The sequence below is a fragment of the Microcaecilia unicolor genome, chromosome 7 (genome assembly GCF_901765095.1).
Source record: "Microcaecilia unicolor chromosome 7, aMicUni1.1, whole genome shotgun sequence".
NCBI classification, from domain to species: Eukaryota; Metazoa; Chordata; class Amphibia; order Gymnophiona; family Siphonopidae; genus Microcaecilia; species Microcaecilia unicolor.
In genome coordinates, this window is record NC_044037.1 from 227,750,536 (window position 1) to 227,771,396 (window position 20,861).

At 42.9% G+C, this 20,861-nt stretch overlaps 1 protein-coding gene across 2 annotated transcripts in view; it reads right to left on the reverse strand.

Annotated features, from left to right (window-relative positions):
• Positions 1 to 20,861, reverse strand: part of DYNC1I2 (dynein cytoplasmic 1 intermediate chain 2) — a 179,047-nt gene that overhangs the window by 149,195 nt on the left and 8,991 nt on the right. For both annotated transcript variants that reach the window (XM_030208936.1, XM_030208935.1), the window contains exons 2-4: positions 15,134 to 15,251; positions 9,377 to 9,491; positions 256 to 346 (exon numbers count right to left, since the gene is read on the reverse strand). In XM_030208936.1, the coding sequence (XP_030064796.1) occupies positions 256 to 346; positions 9,377 to 9,491; positions 15,134 to 15,241 (314 nt within the window). In that variant the 5' untranslated portion in view covers positions 15,242 to 15,251. The remainder of the gene's footprint in view (positions 1 to 255; positions 347 to 9,376; positions 9,492 to 15,133; positions 15,252 to 20,861) is intronic.

The following is a 20,861-nucleotide window of genomic DNA, read 5'->3' on the forward strand; positions in this document are numbered from 1 at the left end:
TAAAAATGGCATATTAAACTACTTTTAATTGCTTCCCTGTAAGAACATTGTTATTTCAATGCAATTTTGTAACCAAGAGTTTATTATATTCAAAGATTTGCAACAAAATGCAGCAAGAAATATTTACTGGTTAAAAACTCAACAGTGCCACAACCATGTTAATTAGAGTGCTTGTGAGGCATGAGATGTCTACCCACCAGAGTGTCTAGGAAACAGACATTATGTAATTAAAATCTTAGAAGAAAATGCTCCTACCTAGGTGCCATGGCGCCATCGCCAGAATCTTGGCTCCCAGCCTCACTTGGAGTGCTCACAGATTTGGAAGATGGAGATGTTGGAGGTGGGACTAGATAGTGAAATAGACAGGTATCCGCTGTTACTACTCGCAGAGGTTGCACTGCTTATGAAGTTTCCAAATTAATTTAACATGAAGTTTTAAAACAAGAAAAGGGAAAGAAAATGATGGAAAACCAAAAATACATGGATGAAAATGAATAATAGAAAGAGAGGGGAAAAGACAAAGTTAAAATGACATGCTGGATATTCATGCAAAAACCTGAGGCATTTAATGCATGAGGATACCACAAAAAGATGAATATGATTAAAAAAAAAATCCAGAGCCTCTCAACCTACAATCTAATTAATGCTGCTATTAACCCTTAAAGGAGACTAGGGACATTCTAAAACAGGCCAGGATTCAACTGATTCAGCAGAATATATAGAAGCTGTTCAAATTTTTAAAAAAGAAGATAGATTTTTTTTTTAAAGAACTGAGAAACCATTCCTTGTGGTTTGCAACAAAATGTGATCAGCCCAATGAGAAGTTTTTACAAAAAACATTCCAAACTATGCTATTCTTATATGTTGTTACCCTATTAACTCAGGGCTATGGCCAGCATCCAGACTACAAACAGAAAGCTATGAATTAATGGTATGTAAAGCTCCCTGCATGGCCTTGCATTTCCAAGGAGATCACATGCCAAGACTTTCTCCTGTAGGCACAGAGCAACACCAGTGATGAACAAGGTGCTTATGGGGTGTCTCTGGGTTTTGCAAAAGCAAGGGGAAAATGATAAGGGCCTTGCACATTTTGGATTAATGCATTACAAAAGTATGACTGCATATTTTACTATAGATCTCTGTATACTTGTCTCCTTATCTCTATTACTTTTCGGTGTTTAGGGTAAAGAATGTGACAGGCATAAAAAACAAAAGTAGCATGTCTTTCAGAACTGATGCAGAATGAAAAGTGACAGCATGCACCCACAACATTGCAACACCATATAACATCGCCCCCCCCCCCCCCCAATACAATGATGCTCATTGATGTTTCTTGTTAGCAACTAATACAAATTACAGCAGGTCTTATATGTACACACAAAAAAACTGCATATATAGAAGTTTTTTTAATAACATAATTGAATAGAACTCCATTTTTGCCTCCTCGTTTGTTAAGTGCCAAGTCTAATTGACTGAATCTCTGCTGCCATCTACTGGGTAAACACAATGACAGCAGCTGTATATACTATAATAGCCACTGTACAGCAACTACTTACCTGAGACTATTAAAAACAATGGAAAACAAAGCATGCACTAAATATAAACACAAAGCAAACAGAAAAGAGAGGTTGCTAAATAGTATCTCTAGAAGGGGCTGTGTCAATTTTATTTAAAAAGCCCTGAGCACTAGACAGTAGAGCTAGGCACAGGGACCATTTTTAATAATTTTCAGATTTTTTTTCTGCTCATAGGTTAAAGTACATGAAATAAATTGAGCAATAATTTAAGGTGTGCTAAAGAACTTAATGCATGCTAACAAAAGTGCATCCCTACCAGACACCCTCAAGAGTTCTATGTACATCTCTAAACTTTTTACACAAATCTATTGATAACATACACAAATCTATTGATAACACAGTAGATGTAAAAAGACAGCAAATAAAAGGTTTCTTGTATATTCCATGTTCTGTAACTTACAATACAATTATTAAAAAAGAACTAATTTTGAATTTTGAGGACCCTGATTTGAACTTCCTTGCACGAAACAGCTTCTTACAAGGAAGCAGTTTACTTCCAAAATAAGGGCAGAACCCACCCTATATGGATTAGTGAATTGCAAAGTTGTTTACCTATAAGCATTCTCCACAGAAGACAGGCTAAACTAAGCCACACAAGTGGGTGACGTTATCTGACAGTGCCAGGACAGAGTAGCTTCTTTAGAGCTCATAAAAAAAACTAGCAAAAGAAGTTTCAGCACTTGTCTACTTTTCCATGCACCAGCATGCTCCTGCTGAAACTTTTCAGTAAGTCCAGAGCTTTAAAAAAAGAAAATCAACTCTCTGGGAGGTGGGAAGGATTATGTGGATTATTTATTCTGCAGTCTATGGAGAATCCCATTACTGGTAGACAACTTGGCTTTCTCTATCAACAGGCAGAATGAATCAGCCAAACAATAGGTTCTTCCAAACTAGAGATTGTAGAATAAAGTTTTTTTTTCCCCAAAATGATTATTGGAAGTGAAACATGCTATAACTGACAGATTCGAAGCAACTTAATACGACTTAAGCAAAGAGGTTTCTTAGAAAGACTTGCTTCACTGCACTCTGATACATAACTTCAGCTTCCATTACTGCCTTGACCAGGCTTTGAGAACTACATGGAAACTCTTCAGATATCCTGTATTGAGACTTGTCTTGAATGGTCTATGGATACCCACATAGCCCAAACTTGGTGCATTTTTACTTCATCTTGTACAGAGATGCCAGCTTGCTGGCAGCAAAACTGGATACAGGCACTAATCAGTTTAAAGAGTTCTTCTGATTACAGATAATCCTCAGCAATTTGGATCGTGTGATACAAAGAGATGTGCAGATGATCTACTACTCTCTGCAAGTTTTAAACCAAGTGAGAGGGTCCTCTTGTAATTCAGGGTATGAAGAGTTTGTTTCCCCTGGATGAGAATGTGGTTCTTGAAATATGACTGATACTACAGCCAGGTATAGCAATCTCACATTTATGAGACTAAAGGAATCATGTCTCCGTCATGGCCAGAGAGCTCAGTAACTTTGTGACTAGACTATAAGCATTTCAGTTCACATCCTTCCAGCAATTTCTGGGTGGCTTGCTTGAATTTTGTGTAGTTTCTTTTTTAATGAGGAAGCCTTCCTTGCCTTTTTATTGCTGAAGAACTTGATAATATCTCTTTAAACTCGTTCTACTACTGTAACTTGTTTTGATGGGGGTCATATCTTGAACTAGATTTCTACCATCTGTCATGTCACCCCTTCCTCTAATTTAAACACCTGTCCACATTTTTTAAAAAAATTTTCACTTAGGATCCTTTTTCATGACACAGAAAGATGTAATCCATCATTACAGAATAGCCTCTTGTTCCATAAAGGCGGCTGGGGCCATAGATATCTAAATCCTTCTTTACATCATGTTTTAAGCCACATTTTAAGGCTGGCTGTGTGGAGCAGCCTCTCTTCTCCCTTACCATAAACAGACAGAATGCCTGAAAATGCTATGGGCGGGTCAGGGGGTGTTCCAAATATTTAGGCGCAGTATTATAGAATACCAGGATTACACGCCCAACATGTGCAAGGATTTACACCAGATTTCAGTTGGCTAAAGTCCTCACATCCACAGTTGGATGTGGGAATTCGCTCTAAGTGCCACTCTATAAAGGGCTCTCAGCTCGAAGCACCCTTTACACTTCGCACAAATTTTCCCTGGTGCCTAAATTTTAGTGCCATTTACTGAATCTGACCCATAGTCCTTTATTGTGTCTACAGCTTCTTTGACTTTCTCACCAAAATTTATTCCCTGTACAGGGCGCATCAGTTTGTTATGCACATTCTCGAAAAATCCTGAAACATGCAACATGTCAGCCTACATGCTGCAAATCGCTGTTGCTGATGCTCCAGATGGTGTATCCATGATACCATAAGTGAATCTTATTAGGTGCTCACCATGGTCTTCCATTTCAGTTATTTGCTATTTATTCTTCTGTTTCATTTCATCTGGTAAAGTGAAGAGCAAAATACAAGTAAAAGCAAAACACAGATTTGATGAGCAGCTGGTCTAGCAACCAAGATAGTAGCTTGAAAGGCAATTTCGTCTAGCATCATAAGGTCCTCATCAGAAGGAGTACCAGAAAAAATATTTTGATCTCTTTGCGGTTTTTTGGTTGTTTTTTGTTTTTTTTAATTATCAACTCTTCTACCACCAATTACATGCAAGCTGGAGCTTATTAAAACCAGAACATGGTTTACCTTGTATTTTGTATCAATTCTCTTGGAGACCGGAAAAACAAACAGGGCTTTGGCAAGCTTTTGTCTGACGATTCAAAAGCAATCTGTGTATGGGGATCACTGCTATTTTAGATACTTCTGCATATTTTAAGAAACCAAGTGAATTGGTTTCATTCCTTACTAGATAATAAATGGTATTGCTTTTGATAATTTCAGAAGCAATTTAGGAGGCATATTTTTCAAAGACAAAGGTGAAGGACAGATGACAGCAGTAAATTCCTCCTCCACTTGGTCTTGGAGATTCTGGAAGATGAGCAGAATATACTGAATCCTCCAACTAATAAAAACACCTGGAGATTCTTTGAAAAAATGAGAGGAAGACTTATCTTCTGGCTCATAACACATATTAGATAATACTGATTCCATCTGATGCAGAAAAGGGTTCTTGTGATCTTTGAGATAGAGTAATCTGATGTGAAGTAAGGAAACACTTCTGTGAGAAATCCTTGGCTTGTGCCTAGCATTATTATGTAACCCTGGCCTCTCCACTCAGTCTGGGCACCAGGCACCCCGAGATCAGGGCCACAAGGAAAGGCCAAATTTCACCAAAAGCTCTCCAGCTTTTCTAGTCACACACTGAGCTGGGTGCAGGCCAGGGCCAGATAAATATCCAGAAGGTTGTAGGGTTCTGAGCTGGGACTTTATTTCTCTCTATGCCACTTTCTATTCTTTCGTTTGACAGTCTGGGAGTAATTAATTTTCATTCTCACTCAAAGAAAAAAAAAAAAAAAGACTCCAGTCTAGAGAGTTATGCAAATTAACCAAACTTTACTGACTATTCTGGAACAGGCAGCTCAATAAGCAGCACAGGCAGCGTCTTGAGAGGGATGGTGTTTGCATGAGAACTAATCCTGCTGTCTTCGGAAAACACTTGTTACAGGTACATTGTTTTATGGAAAACTATAATTAATACTGTAGGTTGCCTTTATTTAATAAAGTGGAAAAAAATTAGTAAAACAAACAAGAGTACCCAGAAGCAACAACAAATATGTTTTAGCTTGGCAATAAGCCATTTTTGTCATCTTTTCATTTTTTTTGTGAACAGCAACAACCAGGAATTAATAAAAACGGGTCATGGGGGTCGATGGCATTACATTCCAAACAAATTGTGCAGGACAGACTAACCGAATCATCACATTAGGAATCCCTCTCCTAGTAGTAATTTAGGTGACAGATTCCCAACTTGGGAATTCCTTAGGCGGCAGCTAAGTGGGCTTTGCAGTTCAGCTGCAAGTCTCTAGTCTCTGGTACACAGGGCCATGGTTTTGAATTCTGGAAAACCTTAGTTATGTGAATATATGGACAGAAATCTATGCTGCAGTCTTACAGATCTCTTACATGGAAGCTGACATCAGATGAGTCACTGATGCTTCTATGACATGCCCTTCCAAGATCAAGCCTGCCTGGATCTACAGTGGTGGAAATAAGTATTTGATCCCTTGCTGATTTTGTAAGTTTGCCCACTGACAAAGACATGAGCAGCCCATAATTGAAGGGTAGGTTATTGGTAACAGTGAGAGATAGCACATCACAAATTAAATCCGGAAAATCACATTGTGGAAAGTATATGAATTTATTTGCATTCTGCAGAGGGAAATAAGTATTTAATCCCTCTGGCAAACAAGACCTAATACTTGGTGGCAAAACCCTTGTTGGCAAGCACAGCGGTCAGACGTCTTCTGTAGTTGATGATGAGGTTTGCACACGTCAGGAGGAATTTTGGTCCACTCCTCTTTGCAGATCATCTCTAAATCATTAAGAGTTCTGGGCTGTCGCTTGGCAACTCGCAGCTTCAGCTCCCTCCATAAGTTTTCAATGGGATTAAGGTCTGGTGACTGGCTAGGCCACTCCATGACCCTAATGTGCTTCTTCCTGAGCCACTCCTTTGTTGCCTTGGCTGTATGTTTTGGGTCATTGTCGTGCTGGAAGACCCAGCCACGACCCATTTTTAAGGCCCTGGCGGAGGGAAGGAGGTTGTCACTCAGAATTGTACGGTACATGGCCCCATCCATTCTCCCATTGATGCGGTGAAGTAGTCCTGTGCCCTTAGCAGAGAAACACCCCCAAAACATAACATTTCCACCTCCATGCTTGACAGTGGGGACGGTGTTCTTTGGGTCATAGGCAGCATTTCTCTTCCTCCAAACACGGCGAGTTGAGTTCATGCCAAAGAGCTCAATTTTTGTCTCATCTGACCACAGCACCTTCTCCCAATCACTCTCGGCATCATCCAGGTGTTCACTGGCAAACTTCAGACGGGCCGTCACATGTGCCTTCCGGAGCAGGGGGACCTTGCGGGCACTGCAGGATTGCAATCCGTTATGTCGTAATGTGTTACCAATGGTTTTCGTGGTGACAGTGGTCCCAGCTGCCTTGAGATCATTGACAAGTTCCCCCCTTGTAGTTGTAGGCTGATTTCTAACCTTCCTCATGATCAAGGATACCCCACGAGGTGAGATTTTGCGTGGAGCCCCAGATCTTTGTCGATTGACAGTCATTTTGTACTTCTTCCATTTTCTTACTATGGCACCAACAGTTGTCTCCTTCTCGCCCAGCGTCTTACTGATGGTTTTGTAGCCCATTCCAGCCTTGTGCAGGTGTATGATCTTGTCCCTGACATCCTTAGACAGCTCCTTGCTCTTGGCCATTTTGTAGAGGTTAGAGTCTGACTGATTCACTGAGTCTGTGGACAGGTGTCTTTCATACAGGTGACCATTGCCGACAGCTGTCTGTCATGCAGGTAACGAGTTGATTTGGAGCATCTACCTGGTCTGTAGGGGCCAGATCTCTTACTGGTTGGTGGGGGATCAAATACTTATTTCCCTCTGCAGAATGCAAATAAATTCATATACTTTCCACAATGTGATTTTCCGGATTTAATTTGTGATGTGCTATCTCTCACTGTTACCAATAACCTACCCTTCAATTATGGGCTGCTCATGTCTTTGTCAGTGGGCAAACTTACAAAATCAGCAAGGGATCAAATACTTATTTCCACCACTGTATGGGAAAGAGATACAGCCTGTTATCCAATTAGAAAGCGTACACTTGGCCACTGCACTACCAGGATTGTTGGGATCGAAAACAAAAACCTGGATGAACCTTCTAAGGGATTTAATCCACTCTAAGTAAAAGGTTTAAGCGTTTTGCACTGAAAGTGTGCAATGCACATTCACTATTATGAACATATGGTCTCACGAAAAGTGCTAGAAGCAGAATAGGACTGGCTAAAAGTGGAAATCGGACACCACCATTAAAAAAAAAACAACAACTTTGAATAGGCATATAAGTCATTAAGGGGTCATTTTACTAAGCTGCGGCAAAAGGGGGCCTGTGCAGTAAGTGAACCACTTGCCGTGCGGCCATTTCAGGGGAGAGAACTTAACGGCTCCCACGCTAACCTGACAGTAACTCACTGCACAGTGCTGTCCAATTACCGCTGAGTAAGCACCGACGCTACAAAAATAGAATACATTTTTGTAGCACCGGAAATGAAGCACGTTGGGGACTCCTGAGGTAGCTTGGTGGTAGTTCCAGACTGGCGCATGGCATGCCTGTTGCCGCGCACTAACCCTTTAGTAAAAAAGGCCCGTAAGTCATGAAAATAGTAAAATACTTGTTTAAGAGTTATTCAGGTTTTAGATGTGCATAAACCAGTATTTAGATGTTTTTGTCACAAACATCTAAATCATGATTTTAGAAAGCCATGATATATAAGTCAAATTCTAAAACATGCATATGGCAAGGGAGCATGGCCTTGGTGTGTTCTGGGCAGGATTAGGGCACGTCTGGAAAAAAAAAAGGTGTATTCCACATTTCAGAAGGGGAACCCGTGTCTATGTAGGAGGTGTAAAACCCAACATAGACATAGGTTCCCCTTCTGAATTTTTTATGGTGGAAAAACATGCGAGATCTTTTAGGTAAAGGATAGGGGAACACAAAAGTAATTTGAAATGTCAACATGAGGACTACATCTCTCATACATAAGGATTAGGTACTCTGCTTGACTTTGGGGAAAGGAGTGTCAGAAATCATTCTGTTGTAAATGTCCTTTTATGAACATGCTTTAAAAAAACTGGGTATTTATTGCTTCAAAAGGTAGCGTCTCTCTCTCTATTTTTTTTTTATTATGAACAACTGCTCATTGCTCAACATTAATGATTATTTCTGCACTCCAAGTGTATCACTCTGCACTTCTTGGCATTAACTTAACTGCCAGATCTTTGACCATTCTTCTAATTTTTGGAGATTTCTCATGGTTTCTACTTCCTCCGGGATGTCCACTCTATTGGCTATGTTTGTGTCATCAACTTCCCTTCTAACCCTTCAGCAATGTGTCTCACAAACATATTAAACAGACTGTTTAAAAAAACACCACTTGGGAGAGGACTCTTTTGGATCCACTGTCTGTGTGTTTTGGCTTTCGTTTCTCCTGTGGAGAGATCACCTTATGTGGGTGTTGTTTTCACAAATATATTAAACAGACTGGCCCCAGTACCAACCCAAGGCACTCCACTACTCACTTTCCTTTCCTCTAAGCAAATTCCATTTACCAGCACTCTCTGTCGCCTGTCGGTCAACTAGTTATTCATGGATCTTCTGTGAGGAGCTGTAGCAAAGGCTTTGCTGAAATCCAAGTCACATCACAAAGTCCTTAATGCTGCAATTTTCAGTTCTGCATAAGCAGCTTCGGATTGGCAAAGGCTGTTCTAAAAATGACTTCTTCTAAAAGACTTTATTGTGTCAAAGAGCAAACAAGAAATTTTATACTAAGTTGCACTACTGCACTTTCATACCAGCGCCGCTCACACACCTCTAATATGGGCAGAGACAAATGACCTAAATTACCAAAACCCTTTGATGCAGGTCAAGTATTTACTTGCCGTACTATATATTTTACTTTAACGCTTCACCTTCTATATTATATACAAGCTCCTGACAGTCTAAAGAAGTCACAAGCCATAAATTTACTTAGTGCCACCGACTATTCATACAGCATTTTGTACACAATGGTAGTTTATAGATAAGTTGCATACATATATTGAACCCAGCAACATTCTTACCCATTGGAGTTTCTGGTGTTATTCCCATGCTTTGAAGAAGGGCCTCTGCTTCTCTTCGCTTTTTTTCTAGATCAGATTCTTCTTGGACAGATAATGGCTCCTTTTTTTGATCAGACTAAATTAAACAGAATTAAAACATACTTATGTACACTCAGTCTCCAGTAAGAATGCAGCAGTGAAATCATTTTCCTTGCCTGCAAAATCTGTCCCTGCCTGCCTATGCCAGCAATTTCTGGGGTGCCTCAGCAAAAAGCTGTAATCAAAAAACAAAATCAAAAGGTCCAACAGTTCTACTAAATCAAAGAACCATCAGCATGTACTTTTATTCCCAGAAAAGGCAGGCAATTTTCTAGGGCTGCACTTCAATTAACATTTTTAATCACAATTAAAGCACTGATAATCTCCCTCCCTCTCACCCCCAAAGTCCAACATCTCTCCATCTCTTCAATCCCATTACCCAGTATTTCTTTCCCTCCACTCCATCCTCACGTCTATTATGTCTCCATCATTCTCCCCTCTACCCTCCCTCCAGGTCCAGCAACTCTCCATCCCTCCCCTCCACCCCACGTCCAATATTTCTCTCTCTCTTCCTTCCTCTCCCTTCCGTTGTCCACCTGTAGCCTGCTCAGAAGCTTTCCCTTTGACTCGTCCCGCCTCCTCTGACATTACTTCCTGTTTCTGCATGGATGGGATGGGTCAGGTCACAGGGATAGCATACGCATTCCTACCGCTGCCAAGGACAAATAGATCAGCTTTAAGGTAGACTTGGTGGGGGGAGGGATAGACACGGGAAGATGATGAATTGCAAAAGGGGAGGATGGGAATACCAGATCGTGCAGAGGACGGTGGTTGAGATTGGAAAATAAGAGAGAAACATGTTAAGAAAAGACAGACAGGATACACTGTAGCATGATTACATTTATTGGTTGTGATTATTTAATTGCAACTGATAGCATGCTAAGTCACAGCATTACCCATGATTAACATGCAGCCCATAATTTTCAAATACCCATTTACCTAGATAAATGTTTTTTGGGAAATCTTTTTCCAGTATCGTGTCACCTGTATGTTTTCACAAGATAGTTCTAGAAGAGTGGTGGTGAGTTTAATTAAAAATCTAAAGAAGCAAAAAAGAGCTGCATGGAGAAGAACCAACTGTCTTGATGTAGTATGGTGTCTGGATAAAAGGGGGAGAGAGGAGGGGTACAGTTAGAAGTTCCGAGAGAAGAGGACATTTCTCTGGTAAGTGAACGCTATTTTGCTTTGTGCTTTGGGAACTTAAAGACTGGGGTTTAAAGGAGGAATTGTAGGTTACTGTTAGGCAAAATAAAAATATAAAAAGCAATTTTTATCAACTAATCTCCATAGTCTTTTCCACTTAGTTTTAAAACCTTTGTACCACAGCACTAACAGATAGAATCTAGCAGAGGATAAGCAGGCCACTTGTATTCTCACAGCTGGGAATCCCTAGCTACCAGGGTCACCAAAAAACAACAAGGGTAGGATAACAGGGACTCGAAACATCAAGGCCTCAAAGTCAATTAACATTAAACTATTTACATACTAGTTGTGAAGGTGCATTCTGGAACTAAAGAAAACTGGGTCGGGGGGGGGGAGTTGGATTATGTATTTATTTACTCATTCACTTCTACCTTCCATTATTTAGCCCGTCCTCCAGACAGTGCCCAGAATGGGTTACAGAATTACATTCATATTATAAAACAGTATGACGTATAGCAAAATAAAATTAAACAACGGTTCCAGCCTGACAATTTCAATATCAACTAATCAAATTCCTAGATTAAACCAAAATTTAACAGCCTTATGAAATCTCAATAGATCATTAATAGATCTCACAGAGGGAGAAACACCGAACGAATTCTTCAGGATGGCCTGTCCGAATCAGCTGTCATGTTAGGTATCCTGCTCAAGGCAGTAATGAGATACGAATGTGTGGACAGATGACCATCTCGCAGTTTTGCAAATCTCCTCTATGGAGACTGACCGTGTGGGCTACCGACGTAGCCATGGCTTTGACATTATGAGCCTTGACATGACCCTCTAGAGTCAGCCCAGCCTGGGTATAAGTGAAGGAGATGGAATCTTGCTAGCCAATTAGAAATCGTACGTTTGCCGATGGCTACCCCCCATCATGTTTGGGTCAAAAGAAACAAAAAGCTGGGCGGACTGTCTACGGGCTTTTGCCAGGTTGGGCATGTAGTTTTGGGAAAAATGTTGGCAGAACGACTGACTGATTAAGATGGAACTCCGACACTACCTTAGGAAGGAACTTAGGGTGTGTGCAGAGAACTAATCTATTGTACTAAAACTTAGTGTAAATGGATCAGCTACTAGGGCCTGAGGCTCACTGACTCTGCAAGCTGAAGTGACCGCCACCAAAAACAAAACAATCAAGGTCAAATACTTCAAATGACAAGAATCAAGTGGCTTAAAAGGAGCTTTCATCAGCTGGGTGAGGACAATGTTGAGATCCCTTGACCCAGTTGGAGGTTTGACAGGGGGCTTTGTCAATTGCAAACTCTCATGAAGCAAGCAACTAGAGGCTGTACAGAGCTAGGCTTACACATGGTGAAAAACACTAAATGCACTTAGATGAACTCTTACAGAGTTGGTATTCAAGCAGTTTTTGTGTAGGGCAAGTGAGGGATCTCAGGTCTTGCCCTCACACCAGATAGAAAAACCTCCTTCACTTAAATGATTAACATTTCACCTGGAAGCCAGCAAGATGCAGAGACACCCTCCAGCAAATCTAAGGATTCAAATTATATGCTCAACATCCAAGCCGTGAGGGCCAGGGATTGGAGGTTGCAATGTGGGTCAAAAAATATTCCAATCTCCACGGATCTTCCGAGGACAACTCCAGAAGAGGAGAAACCCAGATCTGCCTCGGCCAGTAAGGGACGATTAGAAATCATAGAGACGTATTTTCAAAGCACGTAGACTTCCAAAGTTCCATAGTAACCTATGGAACTTTGTAAGTCTAAGTGCTTTGAAAATGAGCCCCATAGTTTCCTGGAATTTCAGCAAAGCTTTCTCTATGCGAAGTATTGGAGGATACGTATATAGAAGATCCTTCCCCAAATGTAGGAGAAAGGCATCAGATACTAGTCTGCCATGTAATCTGAGCCTAGAACAGAACAGAGGGGACTTTGTTATTGAGATGAGTGGCAAAAAGATCCACCAAGGGGATGCCCCACTCTCAGAAGATCTTGAGGACTATGCCCATATTGAGAGACCACTTGGGAGGTTGCATTATCCTGTTCAGTCTTCTGCCAGGCAATTTCCTGCTAAGTATGTGGCTTGGATGACCATTCCTTGAAGGAGGGCCCACTACCACATCCCCACTGCTTCCTGACACAAGGGGTTGGATCCCATACCCCACTGTATGTTCACAAAATACTGCAACCTGTCTGTCTGAATGAGAATAATTTGGCTCTGTAGCTGATCTCTGAAAGCCTTTAGAGAATTCCAAATGGCCCTAAGCTCATGGAGGTTGATATGTAGATCTGTTTCCTGAGCAGACCAAGTCCCTTGGGTGTGAAGCCCATCCACATGAGCTCCCCATTCCAGGTCGGATGCATCCGTTATTAGCACCTTCTGAGGAGGTGGAATTTGGAATGGTGGTCCCACAGTCAAATTCATCCGAACTGTCCACCAGAAAAGGGCATGAGCCAATTCTGGAGGGATCTGGATTACATCTGCTAGGTTCCCATGGGAAGGTAGAGTCCACTGGGCCTCTCTCAAATGGAGACGTGCCAAGGGAGTGACATGCACTGTTAAGGCCATGAGACCCATCAATTTCAATATTTGCCAAGTTGTGACCTGCTTGCTGCCGCATACCTGTGAGGCCTGTGTTGGCAAGGTCTTTGCTCTCACTTGTGGGGAAAAAAAAAAACCTGTAATGTACTGAGCAGGGCTCCTATGTACTCCAATCACTGAACCAGGAGAAGGTGGGACTTGGGGTAGTTTATGACCAATCCTAGTAACTCCAACACCCGAATAGCTAGGCGCATTGACACTGTCACTCTCTCCTACGATATGTTCTTGACCAGCCAACTGTATGAATTTGAAGTATTGTGTTTCCCTGTCTGGGCAAATGCGCTGCAACTACCGCTAGACACTTGGTGAATAGCCTGGGAGCTGACACAAGGCAAAATGGGAGAACACGATACTGGTAGTGGTGTTTCCCTATTCAGAATCTAATACACTTTCTGTGAATGGGAAGTGTCAAAATGTAGGTATAGGCATCCTTTAAGTCCAGAGAGCATAGACAAACTTTTTCCTGAATCATGGGGTGAAGGGTGCCCAAGGATATCATCCTGAACTTTTCTTTGACCAGGAATTTGTTCAGGGTCCTTGGTCTAGAATGGGATGAAATCTCCCTGTTTTCTTGGGCACAAGAAAGTACCTGCAATAGAATCCCTCCCCTTCTTCCCCTGATGGCACTGGCCTGTATAAGAGCAGAGACTTCCTCTACAAGTACCTGTTTGTGCCAAGAATTGATTGACGATGCTCTTTGTGGGCAGTTTGATGGTCTTTGACACCAATGCAGGGCATAACTGAGAAGGACTATTTGAAGAACCCACTGGCTGGAGACTACAAGGGGCCACCTGTAATGGAAAATATTCAGCCTCCCTCCTACCAGTAAGCCATCTGGGACAGTTACTTTGAGTGCAATTACACTCTCCTGGAGTCAGTTAAAAGCTCGCCCTACTGGGGAGCCAGCTAGGACTTCCTGAGGATAGGACTAGCAAGGCCAAGAACACTGGGCCTGGGGGTTCTGGATGAAGCAAGAAGGTGGCTGGAACCTACACCTCTGAAAGTAGTAGGGTAACCGCTGCCTAGGCCCACTCAAAAACCTCCTAGATGAAGAGGCTGCAGCAGGAGGTTGCAGAGACAAGGTCTGGATAATATCAGTATGGTTTCTTTACGAGGTCAGAAACCTCTTTCACCTTGTTCACAAAAAGATTGTCTCCTCAGCAAGATACGTCTGCCAAAATCTCCTAAACCGCTGGTTCTAGGTCAGAGACACACAGCCATGAGAATCTGCGCATCCCCACACCCATAGAGGAGTCTGGATGCAATATTAAAAGAATCGCATGCACTCCTGGCCAGATACTTCCTACACTCCAGCTGCTTACTGGCCAACTGGCGAAGCTCTGCAGCCTGCTCCTGTGGGAGAGAATCCGCAAGACTTGTAACAAAGATTGAAAGTAAAGGCTCCTGTACAGCTGATAGGACTGGATGCGGGCAATAAGTATAGAGGCTTGAAGAGTTTGCCTCCCAAATGAGTATGTTTCCTCCTCTTGCTTTGTCCATTTCAGATAATGCGAATGCAGGAAGCCAGGCAAAGAACTGGTCCAGCTTTGACTCTCAATATTTTTACTCCTCTTGGGTTGTTCTGGTTGCAGTTGACATCTGCAGTTATGTTTTCTCCCACTGATATCAAAGTGCAAATTACAATGCAGGGCTCTATGTGTGTGTGTGGGGGGGGGGGGGGGGGGGGGGGGGAGAGAGCAGGAAGAATCTAATTATTTATATTTTGAGTGACAGGGTAACAAGTTATAGGGAATATAAATGGGGATTATACTATATCATAAATGCATCTTGGAGATTTGATCTTTTATTGTCTATTATTTTTATTTACTGGAATTTGCTCTGAGTCCACCTGGAGGACAAGAAATAAAAGACATCACAAGACCTTTTAGAACATTTTCTTTAACCATTTTCACTTACTTCTTTTTTCTTCCTTTCTTCCTCCTTCCGTTTCTTTTCCTCCCTTATCTGAGCCAAGCGCTGCTTCTTGCGCTCCAACTCTGCCTTCAGTTCACTCTTGTCGGACATGATTGGACTCCTACTCTCAACAAACAGAAAAGGAGGCTTTAAAAAGACAAAACTTACAAAAAAAACCCAGTCATTTCACTGAGACTTTTCACCTTACATCTACACATCCAACACTTCTTGTCAGCAAGCAGTATTTCATATTGCTTACAGTATAGTCAAAATTACAGCGAGTTGGTTAAAACGAACCACACATCTGGAAACATTCTACAATATAAACAGCACGAGTGACTAAATTAAACAAATGGCAAGTACCTAATTAGAACACTTAGTAATTCATATTTTATTTCATTTCAGAGGTAAAATAATATGGATTTAGAAATCTCTTATCTGATTATTCCTATTGGTTTGACTATGTAAACTGGATTAATGTGGGGAAGAAGAAGCAGATAAGTGCCTACAGATCACTTTCTCACTCACAAGGACATGATCAGCGCTTTTTAATATTTACTAGCCGTTGAGCCCGTGTAAACGGGCTAGTTTTGGAATGGCCCGAGGTCGCCGCTGCTCCGCCCCCCCCCCCCCCCCCCCGGCCCGAGCACTGTCTGTTATTGAACTTACATCGCACCACGCAGACGCAGCAGGCACATCAGCAAAGCTGCCGTCGGGACAGCCTTTCTTCTCTGCCTGTGTCCCGCCCTCGCCGTGTTACGTCACACGAGGGCGGGACACAGGCAGAGAAGGAAGACCGTCCCGATGGCAGCTTTGCTGATGTGCCTGCTGCGTCTGCGTGGTGCGATGTAAGTTCAATAAGAAAGAACAGTGCTCGGGCCGGGTGCAGGGGTGGCGGAGGCGGCGACTCCGGGTGGGGGGAGCGGTAGCAGTGACCTCGGGGGGGGGGGGGGAGGGCGGAGCGGTTGCGAGTATGTCTGCGGCATGCGCAGTAGAGACTTCCCGCTCTGTCCCGCCCCCCTCATCACGTATTGATGCAGGGGCGGGGCAGAGAGGGAAGTCTCTACTGCGCATTTGCGAGTGAGTACGACACTCGCATTTTATATGTTTGATTGGTATTCCACAACCACCCTTATGAAGAGATTCACCCAAGGCAGTGTACAGCACATACAACTTATAGAACACCTTAACAATAGTGAAATGATCAAGCATAAATGCAATCAATGAGGTAAACTTAGAAATAGGAGTAACATGATACAGTAAAACAAATATACAAAATTAAACAGCACAATTGATCAATATGGCATGTCCGAGGACAAATGATACATTATATAACAGGCAGAACAGAAAGCACATTCAATTTAACAGTTAAGATACTCGAGATGTCAGCCCAATACAAATTAAAACACCCAACATTAGCGCATGATCTTTCAAGCCCTTCACCTGCTGATCAATCCAAAACCTGAACCCCCACCCCCCCCCAAACCTTTTCATTTCAGACAATCACTGAAATGCTTTTTATAGATTCCCTTATATTTCTCTAATCTCTCTATATAAAAGGCAAACCCAACGTTCTAATGAAGCCTCCACGTAAGTTGAGGTGCCCGAGATATCCGGTGTGCCCCTGAGTGTCTGCACTGCCCTCGCGTCAAAACGTGATGACGCCGAGGGCGGAGCAATGACACTCGAGGGCCGAAACGGAAACAGCACAGGCACGGAGGCACAGCAAAAAAAAAAACCCTCCTCACACAGAGCGAACCACGAACAACGTCCGACGGTCACACGGAGGCAGGCAAGCAACTCGGAGGGACGGAGGAAGGGGGCCCCTACCATTATAGAACCTTGCTAGCGCCCGTTTCATTGCACTGAGAAACTGGCCTTTTTTTCCTAGTATTGCCATATTTTACATAGTGAGAAATCAAATACATTGTTCCAACAGAGGAATGATTAAAGAGAGGTGAACTTAAAATTAAAAATTAGAACATGATTACTGTCCTTTGCTGATGTTAACCAAGAGCATGATGGTTCACAGCCATCATACAAAAAAACGGGTAAAATGGACAAATGCAGCTTCTGTGGCATAGGACTGGAAATGTCTACATGTCTTGTGGTTGGATGTGAAGTGCTGATGTCAGAAGTCCTTCTACAGAAAGGCTGTATAGCTCATCCATAGGAAACTACGTAAACACTATGGAGCAAACATGTGGACATCTCTCATCTCTGGACAACTTGTAGAGAACAAGAGATATGTAGGAAGCACCATACAAGGTGACAGCCATTATTTGATCCATTAATTCGCACCAACTAAATATCTCAGAACCTTGATTGGGCCTCCAGAATATTCAAAGCAATGAGTCACATAACTACCATCACCTTGCATAGTGCTTCCTGCATATCTCTTGTTCTCTACAAGTTGTCCAGAGATGAGACACGTCTGGTTAGTATTAGGTTAGCTAGTTATTTAAGGTTGTTGTGCTTATTCTGAGTTTCTCCTTGCTATTTGTCTATATAAATATTGAAGAGATGGACTGGATGGCAAGAGACGCGTCTCACCAACATTTTCAGTTCTCTATCTCCACCTGCTGGTTGATGGACACAACTATCCCACAGGTTCTGGAATAGTGGGAATGACTAATGGAAAGAAAATGATCAGTTAAGACCTAATTTCTCCTTCCATTACATAGCTTTCTACTATTCCAGAACCTGTGTGATGTTTAAAATTAATCCCTAGAGGACTGAAGCCCCAAAACGGCAAATATCTGCCAGACAGTAAAGTAGTCTCCGCACAGGATGTCACTGCACACCTCATAGAGCGAGGGCCTGAGGAACCTGCTTCCCCTCAAGCAAATAAGCTGATGCAATATTCTTCGGCCATCTTGCAATTGTGGGCTTGGAAGCCACAAGACCAAGCCTCTGCTTACCAAAGAGCACAGTCTGTCCAATCTGCAAAACTCATTTGTGACTTCCAGATATCTAATGAGCACTCTATGCACATTGAGAAGCTTCAAGGAAGAAAGGACAGAAGCTCCACTGATTGGTTGAGATTAAATGCTTATAACACTTTCAGAAGAAAGGGAGACACCCACCTCCAAAAAGCAGAGAAAGGGATCCCAACAAGAGAGAGATGAGCAGCTCCAAAACCCTAGGTGCCGAGGCAACAGACACCAAGAATGCCGTCTTTCACACAAGATCTTTCAAGGAGGCCTTCCAGAGTGGCTCAAAAGGAGGTTTCTAAAACAGTCTGAAGGACTAAATTAAGGTCCCACTCTGGACATGGTGTAAAAAAGGGAGTCTACAAGCCGCCCACTACCCACAAGAATTTAACGTTATCCAAGTGAGCTGCAAGAGACATCTACTTGGTGTCTGAAACAGGCCAAAGCCATAAGCTGAACTTTTAGAGAACCCAACACCAATCCTGCCTGGAGAAACGCTAGAGATGTGTGCGATCTGAGGAAAGAAGGGAGATAGCTCATGCACTCATAACACCAGCCCTCAAACGTCCTCCACGCCCTCGCATACACCATGGATGTAAAGCGTTTCCAAGCCTAAAGCAAGGTAGCAATGACCTAATTAGGATAAACTTTTTGTCTCAACCGGGCCCTTTCAATGGCCAAGCCGTAAGACCAAAGGATACAGATCCTCCATGAGCACTGGACCTTGCTTAAGTAGGCCATGTACCTGTGAAAGTCAGAGAAGATCCCACTTACCACAGCCTCCAGGGTTAAAAGAATTATTCAACCCTGGTGCAATGAGATCCCTTTCAGCATGCGGCCTAACATAGTCCAAGGATGATAGACATACATTAAACATATCTATGGCCAGGTCTAAAAAACTTGGTGATGAAAAGAATGCCAAGATGCCCATCAAGCCCAGAAGTGAACAACTCAATCATCCGCTATCAGCTGAAACTCCTGGCTGGATAGTTCCCATTCTCCCAGATATAAGCAGTGCCTACTGGGAAAGTCCACCTCCATATTCAAGGACATGGTGATGTGAGCTGCCGACAAGCAGAGAAGATTTTTCTCTGCCCAATTCATGAGGGAGATGGCTGCAAGTCCAAACCTTGCTTGTTGACATAAGCCACCACCATTGCATTGTCAAAGAAAACTCGGACCGGGGACCCTGCCAGAAAGAGAGTAAAGTCACATAAGGCATTCTGCACTGTCCCGAGTTTCTAGCATTTATCGACCACTGAGACTCCTGTTCCATCCAGATGCACTGGGCCAGATGGAACTTATTTATTTGGATTTTGCTCACACCTTTTTTAGTAGTAGCTCAAGGTAAGTTACATTCAAGTATACTGGGTATGAGCACCCCAACCCAACTTGCTGGCATATGCTGTCAACACCTCCCACTGTGTTATCAGAAAGGGAGCTCAGACAGTCAAATTCCTGGGCGACAACCACCACTGCATATTCCATCTGGCAACCAGTGCCCAAGAGCAATAAAGGTTGTACTTCTGTGACACTGGAGACCAGCGACTGAGAAGAGGTTCCTGTAATGGCTGCATATGAGTCCTTGCCCATGGCACCACTTCCATTACTGCTGTCATTGACCCCAGAATCCGGACAAGGTCCCAGAACCTGGACCTGCCTTGAGTAAGGAGAAGACAAAATCTGTTGAACCAGCTTCAATCTCCTGCATTCTGTGAGAAAAAAATCCTCTCCCTAGGTGTGTTGAACAGAATGCCCAGATATCCCAATTTCTGCAATGGAGTTAGTCTGCTCTTCTCGAAATTGGATCACCCAGCCCAACAACTGCAGAAGTCAGACAACTTTGTCCATCACTGCCATGCTGTCTGAAGAGGATGACACATGAATGAGCCAGTCATCAAGATATGGGTGAACTGATTCCCTGACACTGTAGGTAGGCCACCACCAGCACCATAACCTTGGCAAACGTTCTTGGTGCCATGGCAAGACCAAAGGGCAAAGCCCTGACCTGGAAATGATGACCCAGCACTGCAAAACATAGAAACCTTTGATACAGCAGCTAAATGGGTATATGCAAGTATGCCTCCTTGAGATCAAGGGTGGTGCTTCAACCAAGATTTAAGATTGGATGAAAGGTGCCTTCCTTCTTTGGGACAATGAAATAGGCAGATTATCTACCTTATTCTTGTTCAGTCTGGAGAACTCAAACAATGGGCCAGAGTGCCCAGCCAGGAACCTACAATGGCCTGAACCTCAACTGCCTTGGTTCCCTTTCGACAAGGAGACAAAGAATAGAGGAGTAACCGAGCAGGAAGACTCCAACTTGTAACCCTGTGTAAGAATATCCAGAACCCACTGGTCTGACATGATGTTGGCAAACACCTTCCAAAATTCCTGCAGGTCCTTCTACTGGAGGAAGAGAAGAGTAGACCACCTTGCATCACTACAAAGCTCTAGAGGCACTGGGTGCTCTAGCAGACTGAGAGGAGGACTTCCTGTCCACACGAAAGAAAGACTGGCATGCCTGAAAGTGGGACTTCTGACCATATTGCCAGTGACCAGGCTGGTACTGTCTACTGTCTCGAAATCGAGAGCCCCCTGAAGAAGCTTTCGGCATATCATCCAGCAACTGCTGTGGCTCTTTCCCCTCAGTTCTTTCACCAAGTTACTGAGACCTTCTCCAAATAGCCACTTGCCCCAAAAGAGCAGCTTAATTAGATGTGACCGATGCAGAAGTGCTGTGACAGCCAAAGACATTCTGTAGGCTGTAACCCAGCATCATAAATAGCATCCACTAA